At 40.2% G+C, this 21,701-nt stretch overlaps 1 protein-coding gene across 1 annotated transcript in view; it reads right to left on the reverse strand.

Annotated features, from left to right (window-relative positions):
* LOC120770108 (titin) overlaps positions 1-21,701 on the reverse strand; it is a 98,056-nt gene that overhangs the window by 26,488 nt on the left and 49,867 nt on the right. The window contains exons 8-16 of the mRNA XM_040097277.1: positions 16,309-18,090; positions 15,461-16,240; positions 14,308-15,081; positions 12,564-14,156; positions 9,436-10,146; positions 9,197-9,369; positions 8,592-8,679; positions 6,609-7,938; positions 6,416-6,548 (exon numbers count right to left, since the gene is read on the reverse strand). Coding sequence (XP_039953211.1) covers positions 6,416-6,548; positions 6,609-7,938; positions 8,592-8,679; positions 9,197-9,369; positions 9,436-10,146; positions 12,564-14,156; positions 14,308-15,081; positions 15,461-16,240; positions 16,309-18,090 — 7,364 coding nt within the window. The remainder of the gene's footprint in view (positions 1-6,415; positions 6,549-6,608; positions 7,939-8,591; positions 8,680-9,196; positions 9,370-9,435; positions 10,147-12,563; positions 14,157-14,307; positions 15,082-15,460; positions 16,241-16,308; positions 18,091-21,701) is intronic.

The raw sequence follows: 21,701 nt of genomic DNA on the forward strand, positions 1-21,701 counted from the left end.
CGTCGTCGGCATAGGATAATAACTGGACACCATGATAAGGTTAAAGAAGTTACAAGATAGATGGTTGCCTTATCTGAACTCTCGCCCAGTATCAACACATTCGTGTGGGTCCGTTTCTCCTTTTATGATGCAAAGAGTGTTGCTCAACGTCATTCTGCAAAGACGTATGAATTTTGCAGGTATACCAAGTTCAGACCATGCAGTATACACATAATCCCTTTTCGGACTATCGATAGCTGCCTTGTAATCGGACAGGAGATTGACAGGACCTTGTACGCAATGGACACCAGACTGATCTCTTGATAGTTTGCGTTGGTGACTTTTTTGTCTAGCCGTATTGTGTAGATGAGCTGATGCATGCTTCCTATCAACACATTTTCGCCGACCTTGAACAGTTCCGCAGGGAGACCGTCTGCGCTGTTTGCTTAATACGAGTATTCTTCAGGCGCTGACTAGATACATCAATATCATCGTTCTAAATTCAGAACTTCATTTCTCCAGAGGCGGAACTTTTGTTGCCATCGCAAGAAAGCATTAGAAAAGTATTGCTTCAGGTTTAAATCATTGAGTTAAACGAGTGACCTTCTGCATCATTCCTGCCTTTACAAGCCTCGATTTCCTCTCGCTCACGCTTTTCTTTCACCCGTAATCGCGACTCTGTACGTATGTATGTATGTATTTTATGTAAGTATATTTAAAAGCGTTTGCCCTGTTTATTCGACCATATCTGTACAAGCTCGGTTTGAATCTTAAAAAACTTCATAAAATTAAACTATGCAACACCAAGTGGTAGACATACATACATATCTCCGATGTGCATCCAACGCAAACAGCACGTAAAATATGTAAATACGTAACGACTTACATACAGGCAACGAAGGTGGTGACAATAGTGACGACTGTAGCGCGGAACTGAGTAGCACAACAATTGCGGTAATTTGATCGCCGAGTCGCCGAGGAGATTTTAAGGTTTAAACAAAAACAAAACAAATAAAATGTGATAAATAAGAACAGTGGCGCATGCGCATTCCGAATAACAGCAATAATTAGTTGACAAATACATGCATACATAGATGTACATATGTATGTACGTGAGTAAAACATGCGCAGGGGGCATGCGCGCCAAGCCAAATCGGTAAAAATTACGGCTGGACTGGCACTGAGGCCAGCTCGGTACATATTTATTTCAGTTCGCGTTGTTTTTTATTTTTATTAATATATGTATATATGTACATACATATATATAAATATGTATGCATGGTATATTATATACACATGAATAGTAGCTATAGATTTTAGTAATTTCTATACATACTATGTATGTATGTATGTATATATGATGCAGTTTTTCATGTGGTTTCAAGATTGCTGTGAGGCAGAGTTGCAAGCGATTAATAAAAACTTTGCCACAGGAACAAAATGTTTTTGAGTTTTTGTAGACAGACAACAATACTCGTTTTTATTGAACTTCACTTATATGGCGAATAGTTTATGTATTGTTAATTTTAGAAGTACATACAATGAATACGTTCATACATATCTGTGTGTATGTGAGTGTGAATACGTGTATGTTTTTGTGCTAATGGCGACAATAACAACAATTAGGCAAATTCTGCTTATAAAAGAGTGAAAAAATCATATTTGTAATTATTCTTTTTTATCATATCCTTTTATACGATTTTTTAGACGCATACATATGTAAATAAAATTAAGAAAAAAATTTATTTTCGGTTGAAACGACGCTATAATACCCTTCACAAATACAAAAGATTTGATACACGAACCGTAGTTTGATCGGTCAGTTTTTATGACCGCTATATGCTTTAATAATCGAAAACTTGAAGATATGTCGTTAAATACAATTTTTCCCAGACAATGATTTGATTTTCATTGTTCAGTTTGTATGACAGCTATATGGCATGCGATCTCGGCGGTTCAGACAAATGCTTCTTTGTGAGGAAAGAAAATGTGCAATATTTCAGATTGATATCTAGAAAACTGAAGGACAAGCTCGCGTATATACAGACAGACGGACATGGCTTAGTCAACTCAGCTCGTTATGCTGATCATTTATATACATACATGCATATACTTGTATATTGTTGTTATAAGGTAAGTTTGTAACACCCAGAAGGAAGCGTCCGACCATCTGGGAGCTACAAACTTCGTGGCAAACTAAATATACCCTGCTCACAGTATAAACACATACATACATATGTCATTCCTATTTATTTCAGTATACATATGTATATGCATATGTGTTCATTTATATCAGCTAAAGTGAAATTTTTTTAATATAATAAGCGACTTATGAGTTTTATTATAGAAAATAAATAAGAAAACCTACGTATGCCTTGGGGTATAAGCTAAATAGTTGCGATACGACATTCTTTCTTAGATAAAAACTTAGAATAAAATTGAAATCGAGTTATATGTTGAACGTTGATTAACCTAACAGCGCTAATCTGCTAAGAAGAAATCTCAAAATTGAACCCATTTCAATGCATGAAAGCAGAAGAAAACGTGAAACTGAATAGTTTAAAAAGAGCCATTAGTTTAGTGCTAGTTTTGGTGAAAAAATTCTGCTGACACCAAAATGGAGCTTGATCCGGGCTTTTCATCAGACGGCTTGCTCAATTCTGTGTAAGTCATGTGAGAACCGAAGGCGATGACTGCAGTCAACGTCCAAACAAGTAAGTCATAAAAGAAAATAACTAAGCACGATTTTGAATGACGATGAATTGAATTTAATACTGGCTCTTGCCATGAATTCTGCACAAAATCTACGTAAATACTTTGGAAGACCAAAAAAAAATATATTCCAAGGGTTCAATGTGGTCACCATCCGATTGTTGTAATGGTTTGATAGAGAATATCCTGTAATGACGTTATACCTCTACACTTCTGTGAAAAAGAAGCATAAAATCAGCGTTATTGCTGGTTTCATGAATGCAGTTGATTGGCCGTCTGGATTTGAATATATTGGGCAATAGTTTGTGGTCGGAGTTTAAGCACGAATCGTATACCCCACAAAAATTTCGACAGTCTAATTAAATCTTATGCGTGCTGCTATTGATCAATGGCCGAAACCTTTGCATGTTTGTGTGAAAGCAAAAGGAGACCATTGCCAATAAAATTTTATACATCGTTTGTTGAAGGACGCAACGTCAAAAAGTTGTTTTAATAAATTTTGCTTTTAATAAAATCCATCGAATCCTCAGAGACACCTTTAATCTTATGGGCTCAGAATATCATTTTTACATTTCTCTGGCAGTATCTGTAAATGGAGTATCAAAGGAAGACATCACCTACCTTATACCATAACGAAGACCAAGCAAGCTTTCGATGCCCAATACGCGATATGGAGTACATCGATCTTTACGCGGTGTACCAAAATAAAAATATTCAACTTCAATGTTAAGTCAAGACTTCTTTATGGCTGAGAAATGTGGAAAATGCACAGGCTGCAAATTTTCACAAACCGATGCTTTCGCAATATGCATTGCGGCGGTATGGACGAGAGCCCGAAAACAATCACTCAAAACGTTATCGACTGAAATCATGGCGGCCGATGGGGAGGCCGATCTGTTCTAACCTGTAGCAGGAATTTGGACATCGAAATATCTAAGGTCCAAAAAATTATGATCATGAGGCTAGCACAAGACCGAAATAAATGGAAGAGTCTCTTTGTGGTCCCTTGCTACCCCGCGGACCAATAGGTTAATATACATATCATATATACATAATGTCGACTGTCCAACTTACTTTACTATATAAATAATAATTACCTGCACTGAATGACGTTAAATTCAATTAAATTCCAATTTCCCGAAGCTTTTCAAGTCAAATTTTTTCACGGTTTTAAACACTTTGCATTTGCTTACGCGCACAGATCGAATGCTCAAAAAGGATAATAATCAAACACACACAAATCTCTTACACAGGCAAAGCAACTGTAAAACTATAATCCCTGAGTTTCTTATCGTCGACTGTTGCAGTTTACGCACGTCTTAATGGCGTGAAAGTTTCAACAGTAATGCCAATGCAAAATCACACAATATTCGCGTCAAACCGATCGCAGGCAGCCCAAACGCCTTCTACGAAGCACTACTTCCAATGTGGAAAATTGTTTTCAAGAACTTTTCTCAGCTAAACTAATTTTTGCTTTCTTATTCTAGACGGCAAAATAAAAACAAACTCGTGGAGGGCGAGGGCGTGCACGCTGAAGCCACGCACGTGCAGCCAGCAGTTAAACCATTTGCGGGCGCACTCTGTGACGTAGAAATGCTCCGCAACCCAAACAGCAACACGGACGTGTACGCACACACACAGCCACACACAAGCCAGCAGAACACGAAATTAATTTATTGCTGCAATTGGAATTGATAAACAGAGGCTGTTTGGATGCAGTTCGCTGAATATTGGCGTAGGGGCGTTTTACCGTTATATTGAGTTTATTTTTTCGCAATTTCAGCTTGTCACATTTATTAAATGTTTTTATCAAAATATGTGGCTGCTTTGTCAAATACACACACACAAGAACATATGTTCAGTTGTTAGACTAGTAGGAGCGCGCGCGTTCAACCCACATTTGCTTTCGTAGCGCTCAAGTGCTGAACTAAAACGAATTTGGAAGCTAATAGCAACCTGCGCTCACCTGTCGCACTTCGTTTGAGTCGTGCTTTCGGTGTGCATTGTATGTATTGACAATGCGCCCATTAACGTCACGAATGCGACTCTAACGAGATTCTGCCATTTTAATGACCGCTGAAGTGATTCATTACGCTGCCGACGCTTTTGTTGCAAAGCGGTTGGTAACAGAAATGCAAGGGGCTACGAAGTTCAATCAGCTGTTGGATTGTACTGTATTTACGCTTTCTACAACACGCACTAAATCATTTTAAAGGGTGTTGCATTTGAACTGATCAAATTTGATAATAATAACAGTATTTACCTTTACAGCCGCTTCAGGTTGTCATCGAGCGTCAAATAGCTGTCGTTTGTCTCCTGCTCATAAATTTCTACGAAGCATTGCAAAGCGAAACAAAAGAAATATTCAATTATTACAATGCCTTATGAGTGGAAGTTAGGTGCATCTCACATAATTTCGTAATTGCACCATTTCACATCCGATGCTTATGAAATTAGGTCAACCTTGAAGAAATTATTAAGAATATAAAAACGAGTGATCCAAGTAAAGGTACTTTCTTCAGTAGCCTTTTTTTGTTAGATCACGTGTGCGTCGTCTCAAGTTGCCATGTTTTTTGGTTCAAAAATTGTTTGGAGTTTCATCATTGAACGACTTACGCCTGAACAACGTTAACAGATCGTACAACTTACGAAAATTCACGTTCAGTAAAGATTGTGTTTTGCGCGCTTCGCTCAACTTATGGTCAACACAATTGACCTACTGAGCATACTATTCACAACACCATCATTCATCTTGAGACCCAGCATTCATTATTGGATGATATTCTACCGAACAGTTCACGTCCAGCACGCAGTGAAGAAAATGTAGCAGCCGTAGCTGAGCGTGTACACCAACCGTGATACAAAATACAACTTGTACAAGAACTGAAACCGCTCGACCATCCCCAGCGACATCACTTCGCTCTATGGGCTCTTGAAAATTTCCAAGAAGATGCGATATTTTCGAGCCAAATTTTGTTCAGCGATGAGGCTTATTTCTGGCTCAATGGGCATGTAAACAAGCAAACTTGCTGCATTTGGGACGAAAAGCAACCGGAGGAGACTCAAGAACTGCCTTTTCATCCAGAAAAAACAATGGTTTGGTGTGGTTTGTGGACCGGTGGAATCATCGGTCCATATTTCTTCAAAAATGATGCCGGTAAGAACGTAACCTTCAATGGCGACTATTATCGCGCCATGATAACCGACTGAAATTGAAGCTCGTGACATTTGGTTTCAACAAGAGAGCGCAGTTCCCACAGATCACATCAATCAATGGATTTATTGAGACACGGTTTCGGTTACCAGATAATTTCACGTTTCGACCAGTTGATTGGCCATCAAGATCATATGAAATCACACCGTTCGCCTTTTTAAGCTTTTAACTTTTCTTATTTTCTATTTCAACAAAAATGATTTAATATTAACAAATTTAGACTTAGCGGTTTTTAATTTCAAATTTCAAAAAAAAAATTAATACAACACAAGAATTAACGTGAATCATTAATACCCGACACAAATACAAAAGATTCCAAACGAGAACTTGATTTTGGTCGATCAGTTTCTATGGCAGCTATATACGGTGGATAGTGGTGGTTTCGACTTGAACCTAACTTACTTATAGGATCGATATTTTGGATAACCTAATTCCATTGGTAAATAAACCAATATTTATAGCTAAGTTTTTCGGTATTGCTTTCCTTCAATTAAATAAAGTTCAACTTACATTCAAGAAATCGCGCAGCCATACAACTTCAGGCTTTGGATCGCCGACAACCTCACAGAATATTATTACGGTGTCACCTTCATAGGCCTCACTAGAACGTGGTTTGACAACAAACATGGGTTCCTTGGAGTACCTGAAATTTCAGAAATTTAATCAAGAATATTTCGTATTTATGTAATATTACGGATCTTACGGTAAATCACTTTTTACAATAGTCGGTATCTGGCTGCTACTGCGTTGCTTTTGCTGTTGCTGATCTTCATCGGGCTCCTCTATCACCACGCGACAGCTACTTTCTACTTTGCCAACAGCATTTGAAGCGACACAAACATAAATGCCAGCGTCGTGTATGGTTGCGTTGGCAATTATTAATTCAACAAAACCGTTAGAATCCAGAGTGGCACTTATGCGTCTGCTTGGACGCAATCGTACGCCATTACGATGCCATGAAACTCCCACGGTTGGATAGGCTTCTACTTTAGCGGCGAGGCGTATTTCTTGTCCCTCTTGATATATATACAAGGGGTCTAGCGGCATGTAAAACTCGGGCGATATGTAAGCGCGTATACCTTTATCGACGACAAGCGAACAGTGGCATGATACCGAACCAAGTTCATTTTTAGCGGTGCAAGTATAAATTCCACTATCATCTAGTACGGTGCTAGCCAATTCAAGTGTATGAAACTGGCCATCGCTCGTGATAAGACAACGACGATTTTCTACAATTTGCTGGTCGTCTTTGTACCACATTATTTCTGGGCTTGGATGACCCATAACCTGGCAAGTCAAACGCACAGGATAGGTCATTTGCACCCGTCGATCTCGCAGGCGCATCGTGAATATTGGTAAAGTGTCACCAGCATGAGCAACATCGGCGGAATGAACGATTTGCTTCAGTTTAGTATCGGCTTCATATAGTCGAGGATCGGTGACGATTTGTAAGCGCGCAAAAGTCGATACTCTGCCCTTGGAGTTAGTTGCTTCGCAAGTGTAACGACCTGCATCCAACTCAGAAACTGGAGCAATGATCAGCGTGCAAGTTGAACCAATTTGACGAATTCTGATACGTTCGGCTAGTGGACTAATATGCATGCCATCCTTATACCAGTCTATTTGTGGACGTGGCGCGCCACGCACCGTACATTCGAATATAAGTTGTGTGCCCAGTAAAGCCTTCAACTGGCCAGGTAGTATTTTAACGAACTCGGGCAAGCATTCAGCGCCTCCCACCTGAAGTGGACTGCTTGTCTGCACCGACGGACCCCAACCGTAACGATTTTTCGGCGTTACACGGAAGTGATATTCAATATTGGGCTTCAAATTAAACGCATCAAACGAATTTATAGGTGTCAGACCCAATTCCTTCCACATAGCACCACCTTCGTGGCCAACAACCCAAGCATCAATGCGATAGGCAATAACGGGCGCAGAATTGTCTCGCGCTGGCTTACCCCATGAGAGGGAGATGTGTGACGGTCCGGAATCGACAACCAAAGGTTCCGTGGAGATCGGACCTGGAGGATCTGCGCCAAGTTGAAATAAAGAAAGTTGATAAATGCTTAAAAGTCATGTTATCTGAAAAAAGGACGGTGGTGATGACCTATCGACCAGGCGGCGTAAAATTTAAATCAATTCGAAACCTAAGAAATCTGTTCGAACTCAATAAAACACCATGCAACTCCCCGGAGAAACATTTTTATTTATTATTTATATTTTTTTTTGTATCTAAATGTATAAGTTGGATATGATGTAAACCATTTAAAATAAATTGATCACATTGAACAGGAAACGCATAAAAATATTGTAATACAATCGTGTTAAACTAATTGTAAAAATAGAAGATCAATTTATCGACCAGGAATACCAAAAATATTTAAATACACTTTTGTGAAATTATAAATTTTTAAAAAGTTTGAACTTTAAACCATTCAAATCCATACAGCGCTTTTCAAAAATCTGCAAAAAACGTCAAAAGTTGGAGAAGAAGTTAAGAAAAAGTATAAAACTCGAGAACGTATATATGTAGTAATTCGAACACCGAAGGTGACGGAACAAAAACAACGGCTTAAAACATCGACAATTGATATGTAAGACGAACAAAACGATTTGCTGGGTCACGATCACCACCACAGGGAATACAGTTATATGATATATAAAATTCAATTTGAAAACTCACCTCTGAAATAAGAAATGTCAGGGAAACTTTCGAGTCGCTGCCCCCAGCGTGGCGTTGTTGGTGTTTCGGAGCGTGCGCGTGGCATTACCTATTTTTTTAAATGGTGTACACACACGGACATAAAAAAGATCAGGAAATCAGAACAATCACTCACAGAACAAAAATTTGGGAAAATTGCATAAAATAAACAAACAGCACGAAATACGCAACAACAAAATATAAAACAAATATAGCATCTCCATATTTAGAAGACTTAGTACTCAAGCAGAGCTTATTTGCTAGCGCTACTTTCTTTCCGTTTGGGAGCCTTAACCTACAATAAAAAAGTTAAGAAAGCGAGTAGCGGTTAGTGCTTGAAAAACTCATTTGATGAGAAGAGCAAGGCATAGCTAATGACGAACAATAAATCACTTGCATACTTTCCAAAGTCTACTATTTCTTTCGGTTTTGTCCATGTGAGAGTTGATAAATATGGAGAGGTGCATAAATATAGTAACTAGTTTGCTCTTGCTCTTCGTGGATTCTTATAGTGATTAGTTTATCAAAAACTTTTTAACAAAAAAAGCATTCGCTTGTAAGAAGATTTTTAACATTTTGTGACTTACCGCAACGGTTACAAATACACGATCTGTGCCGAAGTTATTACGCGCAACGACGAAGTAAGTACCCGAGTCAGCGATTTGTGAGCTTTGCACCGTGAATCTGGTGTAATCATCCGACACTTCCTTACTGACTCTATCGGATTTGGTAATATCTTTGGTGCCTTTCAAGAAGGTCACTGATAAAGCACAAGATAAATAACAAAATCAATTCAATTAAAAATTATACGACTTCAGACACTCACATTTAGGTTTCGGTTCGCCCGCAATACGGAACGAAATGGAGAATGGATCGCCCACTAATATTTTCATCTCGGGCTCTGGTCGCGATAAGAAGAGCGGTGGCCGTTCATTTTTCGGGGCACCGGCAGCAACATCGACACTTACGTGCGATTCAATGCGTCCGAAAGCATTCGAAGCGCGGCATGTGTAAGTGCCCTCCAATTCGGGTTGTGCATTCAATATGGCTAATGTGTATACACCACCTTCCATGAAGGTTTTTATGCCTGGTTGGCCGGCGACAGTTTGACGATTGCGTAACCATTGTACTTCCAATGGCGTAGACGATTTCATGAATTCTGCAGAAATAGCAACCGTTCCGCCGGGACTCACTGTTTGGTTGCTCAACGGCACCACAAAGTGTGGCTTATTGGGGTCACGGTGGAAGTAACCGTGTGTCTTTTCAAGCGCGAACCGTTCGCGTCCCACAAAATCGACTTGGTGAGTAATTTTGTTTTCAGCTGCCTCGTTGCGGGCTACGCAAGCATAAAGACCGGAATCCTTTTCCGTTGGATTATTAATTGTCAATTTAGTATAGCCATCAGCAGAGTTAACAATGTTATAACGGTCATCTTCGTTAAGCAGATCCGAACCCTTCATCCATTGGATATCAGGGCGAGGTTTACCACGTACACGACAATCCAACACCAATGTATTCTCATTGATGGAGTAAGTGTCTGTTGAAAACAATATGAGAGTTAATAAAAAGTTGTGAATGATGCGACAAGAGCAGAAGGCAATCAAACCCAGATATATTGATATTCATGAAGAATTACAGTTATCACGAATGTTCCAATATCAGAAGTAACCTTCAAGGGAAGGATTTCAAGTAGTTTTAGTTAGTTGTTTTCGAACAAAAGTTAAATCGTACAATCAAGTCAAGCAGAAACCAACTTGACTTCCCTCTGAATTTAATTGCCACCTTCTTTTATCTGAATTGATCAGAAACAAACATAGAAACAATTAATCACCGGTCACGACAAGCAAAACACTAATTGATTTAACCCTATCACAATTCTGAAATTTCTTTAAATCCCCTAAAGTCGGTAAGATTAATAAATTTATAACTTTTTAACTCATTCTACCACAATGTCACACCTCTGATGGATTGTACAAAAGCGGATGGTTGTACTGCGTTCTCGTAATGTTTGTAGACTCTCAGCTGTGCGTGGGTGAATGTTTCACCATAGTCGTTGATGGCACGGCAAGTGTAGTTTCCGCTGTCTTCAACGCTCGTTGCAGCAATATCCAACGAGGCAATACCATTACGGAACATGGTCAGATATTGACCGTCATTAGGGAGTGGACGATGATTCTTCAACCACTCAATACGTGTGTCCCCATCACACACAACATTACAGCTCAGTCGTATGCTAGAACCCTCAGCTACCGTCCGATCGTGTAATAGGGTGCTGAATAATGGTTTGCTCTGTGATATCATACCCAATGGGCGTCGCTCTCGACTGCGTTTGATAACTTCTTCTGTAGTAAAGTGAGATGATGTTTCACCGTTACTTGTCATCGTTTCATATGGCGTCTGTGATGAGCGTCTCATATGTGATACATATTCACCGTTAGTGGTAACATCTACACTCGCAGTCATCAACTGTTTAAGATCACCGGTGCGTATGGATTTACTAATAGCATGGATGTGTTCATTAGTTTCGGCGAAGCAAGCAAAGATGCCACAGTCCGACGGGATCGGATTGCGTATTATCAGTTTGCGTATACCACCTACTTCTTCAGTGGACTTGTAGCGATTGTTGGAAATACTATGATCATCGCGAAGCCACGTTACATTCGGTCGACCGTGCACTTGACAGCTGAGTGTGATTTCGTTGCGATTTGCATCATAAGATTCTGAAATAAAATTCGCATATGTATTGTTAAGGATTTATGGAATTAAGTTCTTGTGGACGACTATGTCTGCAAATACAGTATCCCCCGTTTAATTGATTTTCCCACTTTTTTGAATCACTTGACCGGTCAAAAATATATGCATACAAAGTATGTGTAAAGTTACCCGCATAACAGATATTAGTTAATTGGTTTCCCCACATAATTGGTAAATATTTATTTAAGGGATACTGTAAATTCTATTTTTCAAAACTGCAATACTTTCAGATGTTTACCTTTGATATTGTCCGCAAAACTGCTGGGCAGTTTGCCGGTTGTTTGCTCGTAGACCGTCAAATCACAGCAGCTTTCAATGGTGTTTTTGTTATTGCGCACCACACACTTGTACGTGCCCGTATCGTCGGCTCTGGCGTTGTGTATCTCCAAACTGATGGCGCCGTTGATATTATACATTTTGTGTCGTGCGTCCTTCGTCACGCGTTCCTCACCACGCAACCAATAAACTTCCTCGATGTAACCACTCACATAAAATATGAGCTGCACCTTATTGCCCTCAGCTATCGACATTGGCTTCATTCTCGTTTCAGCGGTCAATTTAAGCTTCTCATCCTTTACCTTGGACTTGAGCTGCGCACTGGTTTCACGCTCGTTTTGGTGGGTTGCAGCAGTCGGCTCCTGTTCTTGTATGACCTTTTGCAGAGTTCGCTTTTGCGTTAATTTTTGCACATAATCGGATATATCCAAAAATTTGCTTATCTTCATTTGTCCACTGTCATTCTCTGCATAGCACGTATATAGACCGGTATCAGCCTTAACCGGCTCTGTGATTAATAATTGTATGACACCGTCGCCTAACTCCACATACTTGTACTTCTCATTGCCCAATGGCAACAAAGTATTGTCCTTTTGCCAATATATTTGAGGTTTGGGATTTCCGGATACCTTACATTCGAGCGTAATCTCATTTCGATCTTTGTGGTATGAATCTATGAAATGGTTTAACAAGGCGAACACAAATAATAATGTTACATTAACAAGATATGATGGTTAAACTCTGGCTTCTTTCTTATACGAGTACCCTACCTATAATCAATGCGTTAGTTGCAGCAATGTTAGTTTAAATATTTACGGAAAATACATTTACATGATAGCGTACCTTTTGCTCTTCAAATAAACCATTGAACGCACAGTTCCAAAAGACAAGACATAAATATCGAACATCATATTTTCGTTTTACCTTTAATGCCCACTGTGAAAACAGGTGCTACTACCTCCTCTTTACCAGTAGTGTAGACAAAAAGTTGGCAAGTGCTAACAACCTCATTTTCCGAACCCTTCACACGTAGTGTGTATTCACCTGCCTCCTCTTCGGAAACGCCTATCAAATTCAGCCATGCGATTCCATCCTGGCAAGACATTTTACTTTTGGGTCCGAAAGTAATTGGTTGCTCGCCATGGAACCAACGGGCTGTCGGCTCAGGTCCATCGATGTTAACCATCCACTTGACGTTGCTGCCAGCCTTCACAGTGCGATTAGATAGGAAGTTTCTAAGGTACAGATATTTCTTTAGATCTGGTGGTGGTGGTGCCTCACGCCTACCACTACCCTCCTCTTCATCCTTGGCTTTCTTCTTCTTTTTCTTCTCCTCCTTATCCTCACCTTCCTTCTCTTCTTCCTCTGTTGTTGGTTTGACTGGTGGTCTGGCCTCCTTAGATGGAGAAACCGGTCGCCTACGTCTAGGCTCCACCGTCACAATATGACTAATTTCAGTTTTCCCTTCACGATTTTCCGCTTGGCAAACATATTTACCACTATCAGCCGGCACTGGATCTATAATGAACAGCTCACAAAGACCATCATCATGGTCAATTTGCTGATACTTTTCACTCGATTCGACTTTAACTCCATCCTTAACCCAAGTAACAGATGGCGTGGGTAGACCACGAACATGTACATCCAGCTGTAATTCATGAATTTTGCCATGATAGGTGTCTTTAATGTTACGTGTAAATGTGGGTGGCACATCACCAGTGCCTGGATCTGCATAAACCTCCAATTTGCAGAATGTAGAAGCTTCGCCGGTTTCATCGCGCGCCCAACACTTGTACACACCGCTATCCTCAACCGTAGCACTAGCAATTTCCAATAAACACAAACCTTCACTGTAACGACCCCTAATCTTTGGACTATTAGCGATAGGTTCATCATTCTTAAACCACTTGACTTGTGGTTCCTTTGACTCCAAGAAACATGATATTTTCACTTTCGAACCTTCAGCCACAACACGGTCTCTAACCGATGTAGCGAAATGTATGCCAATAACTTTTTCTCGTTTCTTAAGGCTTCCAGTTTCTGAAATAATTTCAGTTGCAGACGAAGTTACTTCCTCCTCCTCTTTCTTAGCTTTTCTAGCTTTAGCCTTCGATTTTCCTTTGCCTTCTTTATCCTCTGCATCACTTTCGGCGGCTTCACCTTTTGAGGGGGCTGCCTTCTCGTCCTCTGCTGTCTTGGCACGCAATAAACTCTTATCGGCATGGAATACACCATGAATATTCTCAGCGATATGAGACGCCTTACCCTCAAACAATACAGTGTGCGTAATCTCTGATTTACCAGCACTATTCTCTGCCCGCACTAAATACTTGCCGGAATCTTTTGCATCCGGTCGATCAATAATCAACTCACAAGTGCCATCTTGATGTTGTAGTATTTGGTAACGTCCACCATTCTTTATTTCGAAGTTATCCTTCGACCATTGCACTTGTGGTGTTGGTTGTCCACGTACTCCCGTTTCCAAAACGAGTTCATTTGTGTTCAGATGATAGATTTCTAATTTTTAACAAAACAATTAATTATTATGTAAGCTACTTTTTCTAAAGATTACGAAATCATTGGCAATGAAATAATGCTCATGCCCCACTAATCGCAGATGTACGTACATACACATACGAGTATAAGGTTGTACGGTATGGGTACTTACCTTTCAGTGAGCGTGTAAACATTGGTTGCACGTCGGAACTAACCTTCGGTGAGTAAACATGCAATAAGGCCGAGGTTGTAATTTTGCAGAATTCATTCTGTGCAGTCAACGTGTAAACACCCGAATCTTCAGCTGCGGTATTGAGAAACTCTAAGCAAGCCATTCCTTCCCGACTCATATTACGGATACGTGGACCATAAGTAACATTTTGTTCATCTTTTTGCCATTTGAATGTGGCATCCGGTCCGCCCACAACTGCCTGAAATTTGACTTTGGAACCTTCGGCTACATAGCGATTCGAAATATTCGCAATAAAATACAATTGTGTTTTTGGTGAAGGGTCGGGCATACGACTGCGACGCTCATATGTGCCAGCCTCGGCATCATCATCCTTCTTCTTGCTTTTTGGAGGGCGACTACCCTTCTCGACCTTCTTACCACTCGCATCTCCAGTGCCAGCTTCACTATCAGATTCGGTCATTACGCCAGATAATAAACTCGAACGTCGCGATGATTGCACAACTTCTACTACAACTGTGTGTGTAGTTTTCTGACTGCCCAATTTATTTTCAGCAATGCAAGTGTACACACCACTATCACTCGACGTTGGCTTGTTAATGATCAGCTCACAAACGCCATCCAAATGTTCGATCTGTACGCGACGATCATCGAGTACTACTGGTAGATTGTCCTTTACCCATGTAATCTTGGGGCGGGGGTTGCCGCGCACCTTCGTATCAATAATTAAATCGTTCTGGGACGAATGATATACATCTGTGGAGGCGAACAGAAATACATCAAAGCGTTGCACCGAATTCAAAAGAGACAAATAGATGCTGGCACACAAAGAATACGCAACAATATCACACACAATGCAACACTTGCCGTGAGAATGTGAAAAGTATTATTGTATGTATTTTAAGAATGAACACCTCGACCCCAATCGGTTGTTTCAATGATTTGAATAAACGACTACACAAATGTAGTTTGATAAGACAGTTCGATTCTTCACCTACAAAACAAAACATGTAAAACGGCACGCGAATATTTTTCGTGAGAATGTGACTCCCGAATATGGTGAGTGATGGGGATAACATAAATCCAACACTAATCTCTGTGAATACACTCGAGTTAGTATTTGCTCTTCTCATACCTCTTAGTGGTAGAGCGAAGATCGGCTCTTGTTCGTCGCCATCGGCTTGGGCACTATACACTTTGAAGTAGCATTGCGTGTCGATTTCACTGTAATCGTTTTTGGCCACACACTTGTAAACACCCGATGCTTCGGACGTAACCTTGCTCACCTCAAGAATTGCTTTTCCTTCCTCCGAGAGATTTTTAACGGTTGGCCCAGCTACAACCCATTTGTCATCTTTCATCCAGCGGCAATTAGGGCTAGGTCCAATCACAGTACATACAAAACGTACAGTACTGCCTTCCAGAGCCATACGATCGCGTAGTTGCGTGGCGAACTTTAGTTTTTGTTTTGGGGATACCAATGGTTCGGGTGAAGCGCGGTGAACACGTTCCTTAGCTTCTGCTACAGTCGATGTACGCTTGCGATCGGATGCAGCCTTTGACTGAAGCGCTTCTTCCATAGCTTTCTTTGCTGTTGCCTCTTTATCTTTTTGCAAGCGATCACGTGCGTGGAAGATACCGCGTGCATGGAAGTGTCTATTTTTAGCAACTTCCACATGATGACTAATCTGGACTTCACCACTGGAATTAGCTGCCTTGCAAACATAAGTACCACCATCCTTGTCGTTTGGTTTGTAAATTAGCAGTTTATATATGCCGTGCGCTTCTTCAAGCATGGTAAATTTGAAACTTGGTTTAACATCAAGTCCACCTTTCATCCAAACGACAGCTGGACGAGGTACACCATGTAGATGGCATTCAATGGTTAGTTCATCGTCACGTAAGTGATAGTATTCTGTAAACGAAATTGTTAATCCATAAACTTGATCCTTATCCCTATTAGAAGTAATGTGTTTTCCTTACCCTTGATCAGCTTGCAAGATGGTGGTGCTGGCTCGTCTTTGAATACCTCATAAATAGTCACATAGCATGACGAAGTGACGGTGTCATTGGAATTCGCCACCGTACAGGAGTACTCGCCGGAATCTAATATCGTCGTATTGACTACTTCCAAAGCCAATATGTTGTTGTTGTTAATAATACGATGTGTTGCATCACGCTCCAACTGTCGGCCATCTTTGAACCATTTCACTGATAACTCGGGTCCACCAACTGCACAAGAAATACGTACATTATGGCCTGCTTCAACAGTACGATCCGTAAGGAAGACAATGAAGTGCGGCAAGCGAGCTTGCTCTCTTATACGTTGCCACTCAGCATCACGTTCTTTCTCGCTTTTATGAATACGCATACTGTATTTCCGCATTTGCTGCATAAACTCTTCACCCTCCTCTTCGGCGATGCGTTTCCAGCGTTCCTCGTCATAAGGATTAGGTCGAGTAAACTCTTCGGATGAATTGCTGCCACGTCGCTTCTTAGATTTCGGAAGTTCGGGTACCACATCCGCATCTTCAGCTTCCTCTTCTTCATCACGAAACTCGCTACCACCTTCATCGGCGTAGTCGCCTCCATATGACTCTGTACCGGCGAAGGATTCGTCACCAGCATCCTCTTCTTCTTCGTCACCCTCTTCGTCTTGCTCCTCCGTTTCATCTTCATCACCCTGTTCAGCCTCTTTTTGAGCGCGTAATGCAGCTCGTAACTCTTCTTCAATGCGCTCCTGTTCTTCCTTCTCTTTCTTCAGACGTGCTTGTCGCTCCGCAAAGGTCTCGCCCTTAGGCTTGGCAGCTGCTTTAGCTGCTTCTTCCTCTGCTGCTTTAGCTGCTTGTCTGGCCTGCTCTTCCATTTGCAAAACGAGTTTGCTCTTTTTTGGTGGTGGCTTTGGCGCAAGATCTTTTGCTTCCTGCTGCTTTTGCTGCTCCTCGAACATCTTTTTGCTTGCCTTTTGACCACCGCCCATTTCTAATTTCAAGGTCAATTTTGGGCTGGGTGATTTCTCCTTCTTTTCCTTCTTCTTGGGTGCAGCCTTCTTTTTCGTCTTTTTTACTGGCTCGTCCAAATCATCTGGCTCAATGCTCTCTTCGCGATCGGTACTAGCTCTGTCACCAGGCTCACCTTCAGTATCTGACGTAACACCAGATCCGGAGCCATCCTTTTCGACGCTTTTGCGTGGTGTGCGAGCCTTTTTACCTTTGCCTTTCTTTTTGGGCTTCACCTCTTCAATGATTTCCTCCTCCTCTTCTACCTCCTCATATTCCTCGATCAAGTATATAACCTCAACATTCGATACATCCATTACGGCAGCACGATCAATGACAGACATATCGGTCGTTATGTAACGCACAGGTTTTTGAACTTCCTCGCTCTCTGTAATATCCATAATTAATGCTCGGTCGAAAACAGCTTTATTGCAAGTTATTTGAGTCTTAATGTCTCTGCCAAGCTCGAAAGGAGTTTTTTCTCTTTCCTCGCGTTTTAAGAAAGGAGTAATGCTGCGCCATGTCGAAGGTGTAGCACTGCGACGGTTTAAGTACAAAGAGAATGGGGTCTGACTCCTGCCGCGTATCGGGGTAGCACTGCGACCGCGCAGCGTACCGGGAGTAGGCGATTTCACTTTCCTACGTTTCTGTACCGGAACCGCTAACGTATCCTGCACGGGTGTCGACTCGGGCTCCTCAGAGGCTCGCGTATCGGCTGCACCGACTTCACCTTCTGTCTCTCCCATCGTTTCGAGAACTTTTTTTTATCGATCAAGGATCAAACAAACGGTTATAAATAAATTAGCGTGTCGACGTTTGTTGAACAAACAAACAAAATATTTCGATTTATGAACAAGTTTTTAACTTTTCGAACTAGTTAACGGTTAATAAAGCTCAAAAATTATATACATATATTATTTTCGGTAATTTTCCAACGTAGCGGATCGATTGGGAGAGAGCGTTCGAATCCGTTCGAATAGAAATTTTAACTATAACTAAATTAAAAGCGCCGAACAAATTTGAAAAGATTTTCGACTTTGTCGAAATTCAACGACGACAAAACACGTTAAACGACGATTGAAGACGAGAATTGTATGCGCAGCACCGATAGTGAATAGGTCGATTTCGAAGGAAAGCACCAACCAACTGCAGCATTCAAATATTGGCCACGAAAAATCGATCGATCCGTCGGCGAAGAATTTACGAATGGACTGCAACAACTGCCAATAATCTAAATTTACCCAATTGTTATAGATTCACGCGTTATTTATTTTTATTTTTCATTTGGTTTTATTCAATTGTAATTATGTAAACGGCCACTAAAGATGCAAGAAGGCTGTGAGGGCGCGGCTGTGAGGTGAGCTGTCGAAAAAATTGCTGCGAGGGAAGTGTTTTAACTATGCTGCGCTATTTTAAGTGAGTTATTTTCTGCCTGCGGTTGACTTGCGAAAACAGACAAGAAAACAAAACTTATCTTTTGCTGTTGCGACAATTTCTAAGACACTATACGAGTCTCCTCGGCGATTACACTGGCACTAAAATTCGAAATTCAAATCAATTGATTTGATTATGCGGTTAAAAAAAAAGAAGCCAAACGAACAAATCACAACGACATGGCAGCGATAGCAAGCAGCAGCGGTATTGTTGCGGCATTGAATCATGCCACGTGAAGTCGTTACTTCCCGATCATTTTCAAATTTATTCTACCATGTGACTATTATTTCGAATGGTTAGCAATAGTCACTGTTTAAATATAATATGTATATAATTTTATTTCAGTCACACAAATAATCACGAGACAACAAATAAATACTTACAATCAGTTCATTTACCTGGTACCCAAGGTCCAGCAGTTCCCCAATAAAGTGCAATTCAGTTATTCAACCGATACACATATTATTTTCATCAGAACGAACCATAGAAAGTTTTAAAGACAAAGCCATTCTCTTGAAGCTAAGCAATGCATTACGAGAGTCCATGGATAAAACTGACATATTTTATCAGCATTGTAAGCCTTCCCGAATTAGTTAATTTTTCAAATTGTTAGATACAGAAGCAGCCAACTAAATGCATTAGCCAATAAGAAACCACATCAGGCAACGCAAAGACCTGATTTCTTGTGCACTCTAGTCAAATCGATCGACTGCAACGAAATTGTGTAGCGCACACAATTTTCGTCAGACTCGCGGTTTACAGAGCACCTCCAATTCAGGGATATTAATCAATTCAATTTCAAAGCAAGTAATGCAGGCACCTTTACTTGTTACCACATTTCAAATTTATTAATACCACATTTTCAAAGCAAAATTTAATATGGCAAATCCCTAATCCAGCGGCAAGTATTAAATACAAGGTCTGTCGCAAAAGAAACAGAACTTTTTAAATATAACTGTTTCTGGTGGCGCCATCTATTGGTGGGTATATGAAATAAGTTTGATCTCTTGTTGATATTTCGTAAAAATTTTAACACAATTGGATAACTACAATCGATGTTATCGATCAAAAAGTGACAGCAGCTTTTGGTCATCGGTCGTAAAATGCAAAGAGCAAATATTAAATTTTGTTTTAAACTTGGGAAAACGTTTACTGAAACATTTCAAATGATGAAAAAAGTTTATGGTGATCAGTGCCTATCCCGTGGTAATCTGCATGAGTGGTTTAAGCGATTCCAAGAAGGTCGTGAGGACCTCTGTGACGATCAGAAGTCGGTCGTCTTCAGAAGTCAAAAATAAAGACAATGCTGATTTGTTTTTACGATTCCAAGGGTATTGTACACCGAGAGTTCGTCCCACCTGGCCAAACGATTAATGCTGTGTTTTACCTTGGTGTTATGAAGCGTCTTTTGTCACACATTCGTCGTGCTCGACCACAATACCGTGAGGCAGGGTCCTGGCGCCTGTTGCACGATAATGCGCCGTGTCATCGGTCGACGCTTGTCACTGATTTTTTGACAAAAAACTCCATATTAACCATTAATCACTCACCCTACTCACCTGATCTGGCACCCTGTGATTTTTACCTATTTGGAAAACTTCATTTGCCCATGAAAGGATACTGGTTTCAGGACATTTCAGCTATCCAAAAGGCGATGACCGATATTCTCAAGAGCATTCCGAAAAAAGACCTTAAACACTCATTTGAAATGCTAATTGACCGGGCTAAACGCTGTATCGAAGCACAAGGAAACTACTTTGAATAAAAAAATATAACTTTTGAAAATTATTAATTTTTTGTTGTTTTTTTTAACAGTCCTGTTTCTTTTGCGACAGACCTTGTAAGTCACAAAACATTTTTAATTAATAAAATTTCTAATTTCGGGTGTCGCCGAACATTTTATACTCTGGCAACTTACAAGGACCTTTAGGTGTTGGCTATACTACATATTAAACAAGTAAGCAACGGCTAAGTTCAGGTGTAACCGCGAATCGAAGTCCGAGGAATTCACGGAGTGGGCGATGTATGCGGTATAAAATCACGCGATGGTCGAAAATCTTTATATTAGGTATATGAGGCTCAGGGAAGTATTCAGCCTATTAACCAATTTTTGATACACAGATATACTATAATCGTGAGTGGATTTTTTCTGAAAAGTCAACTATAGATACCGGAGTCCACAACTTGGTTACCTAGCGGCTGAACAGTTTTGGTTGGATTTAGACAATTTTTGGCCATAGGTGGTATACTTCAAAAACACTTATTAATTTTTGATTGATTTGTATACTACTGTGAAATAATCAAACGAAATTTAATAATTTGTTATATGGGAAGTAGCCGTCGTTGTAGCCCGATTTCGCTCATTTTCACACTGAAATATAGGAATTTTAATTTGGCTGAATATGGTAGAATATATTCTCAGATAAGTGATTTCACCTAAATATCGGCCGGTGCTACACTCCTCGTCACTTTTGACATTGGTTCCTATAGAACCTTCTTGTAGATTTTAGAAGGAGCGTTTGACAGCAGCCATACTTCTTCAACTAAATAATATACTACATATATGGGTGTAAATATGTAAGCCCATGCTATTTATTAAATATATTAAATGCAATGTGTTAATATTATATCACAAGAATAAGCTTAACTAATAATTCATAAACCATGCACCTGGAAAATATTTTTGAAAATAAAATTACACACATACATAAACCACTGAAACACACAAAATTCGATGCGGCTAAATAACGTTAAGCCCATTCGGATTAAATCGCGAGTCAATAAAGTCTTTGGGTACCTATAACGAGCAACATCACTAAGAAAATAACGGCATAATTAACTAATTAAAAAAAAAATAAAACAAAACCCGAAAAATTAAGAAAGCAAAGCTCCTAGACAAATCAATGAATTTTAGTTTAAATTTAGAGAAGAAATCAAAGTAAA

The sequence above is a fragment of the Bactrocera tryoni genome, chromosome 3 (genome assembly GCF_016617805.1).
Source record: "Bactrocera tryoni isolate S06 chromosome 3, CSIRO_BtryS06_freeze2, whole genome shotgun sequence".
NCBI lineage: Eukaryota > Metazoa > Arthropoda > Insecta > Diptera > Tephritidae > Bactrocera > Bactrocera tryoni.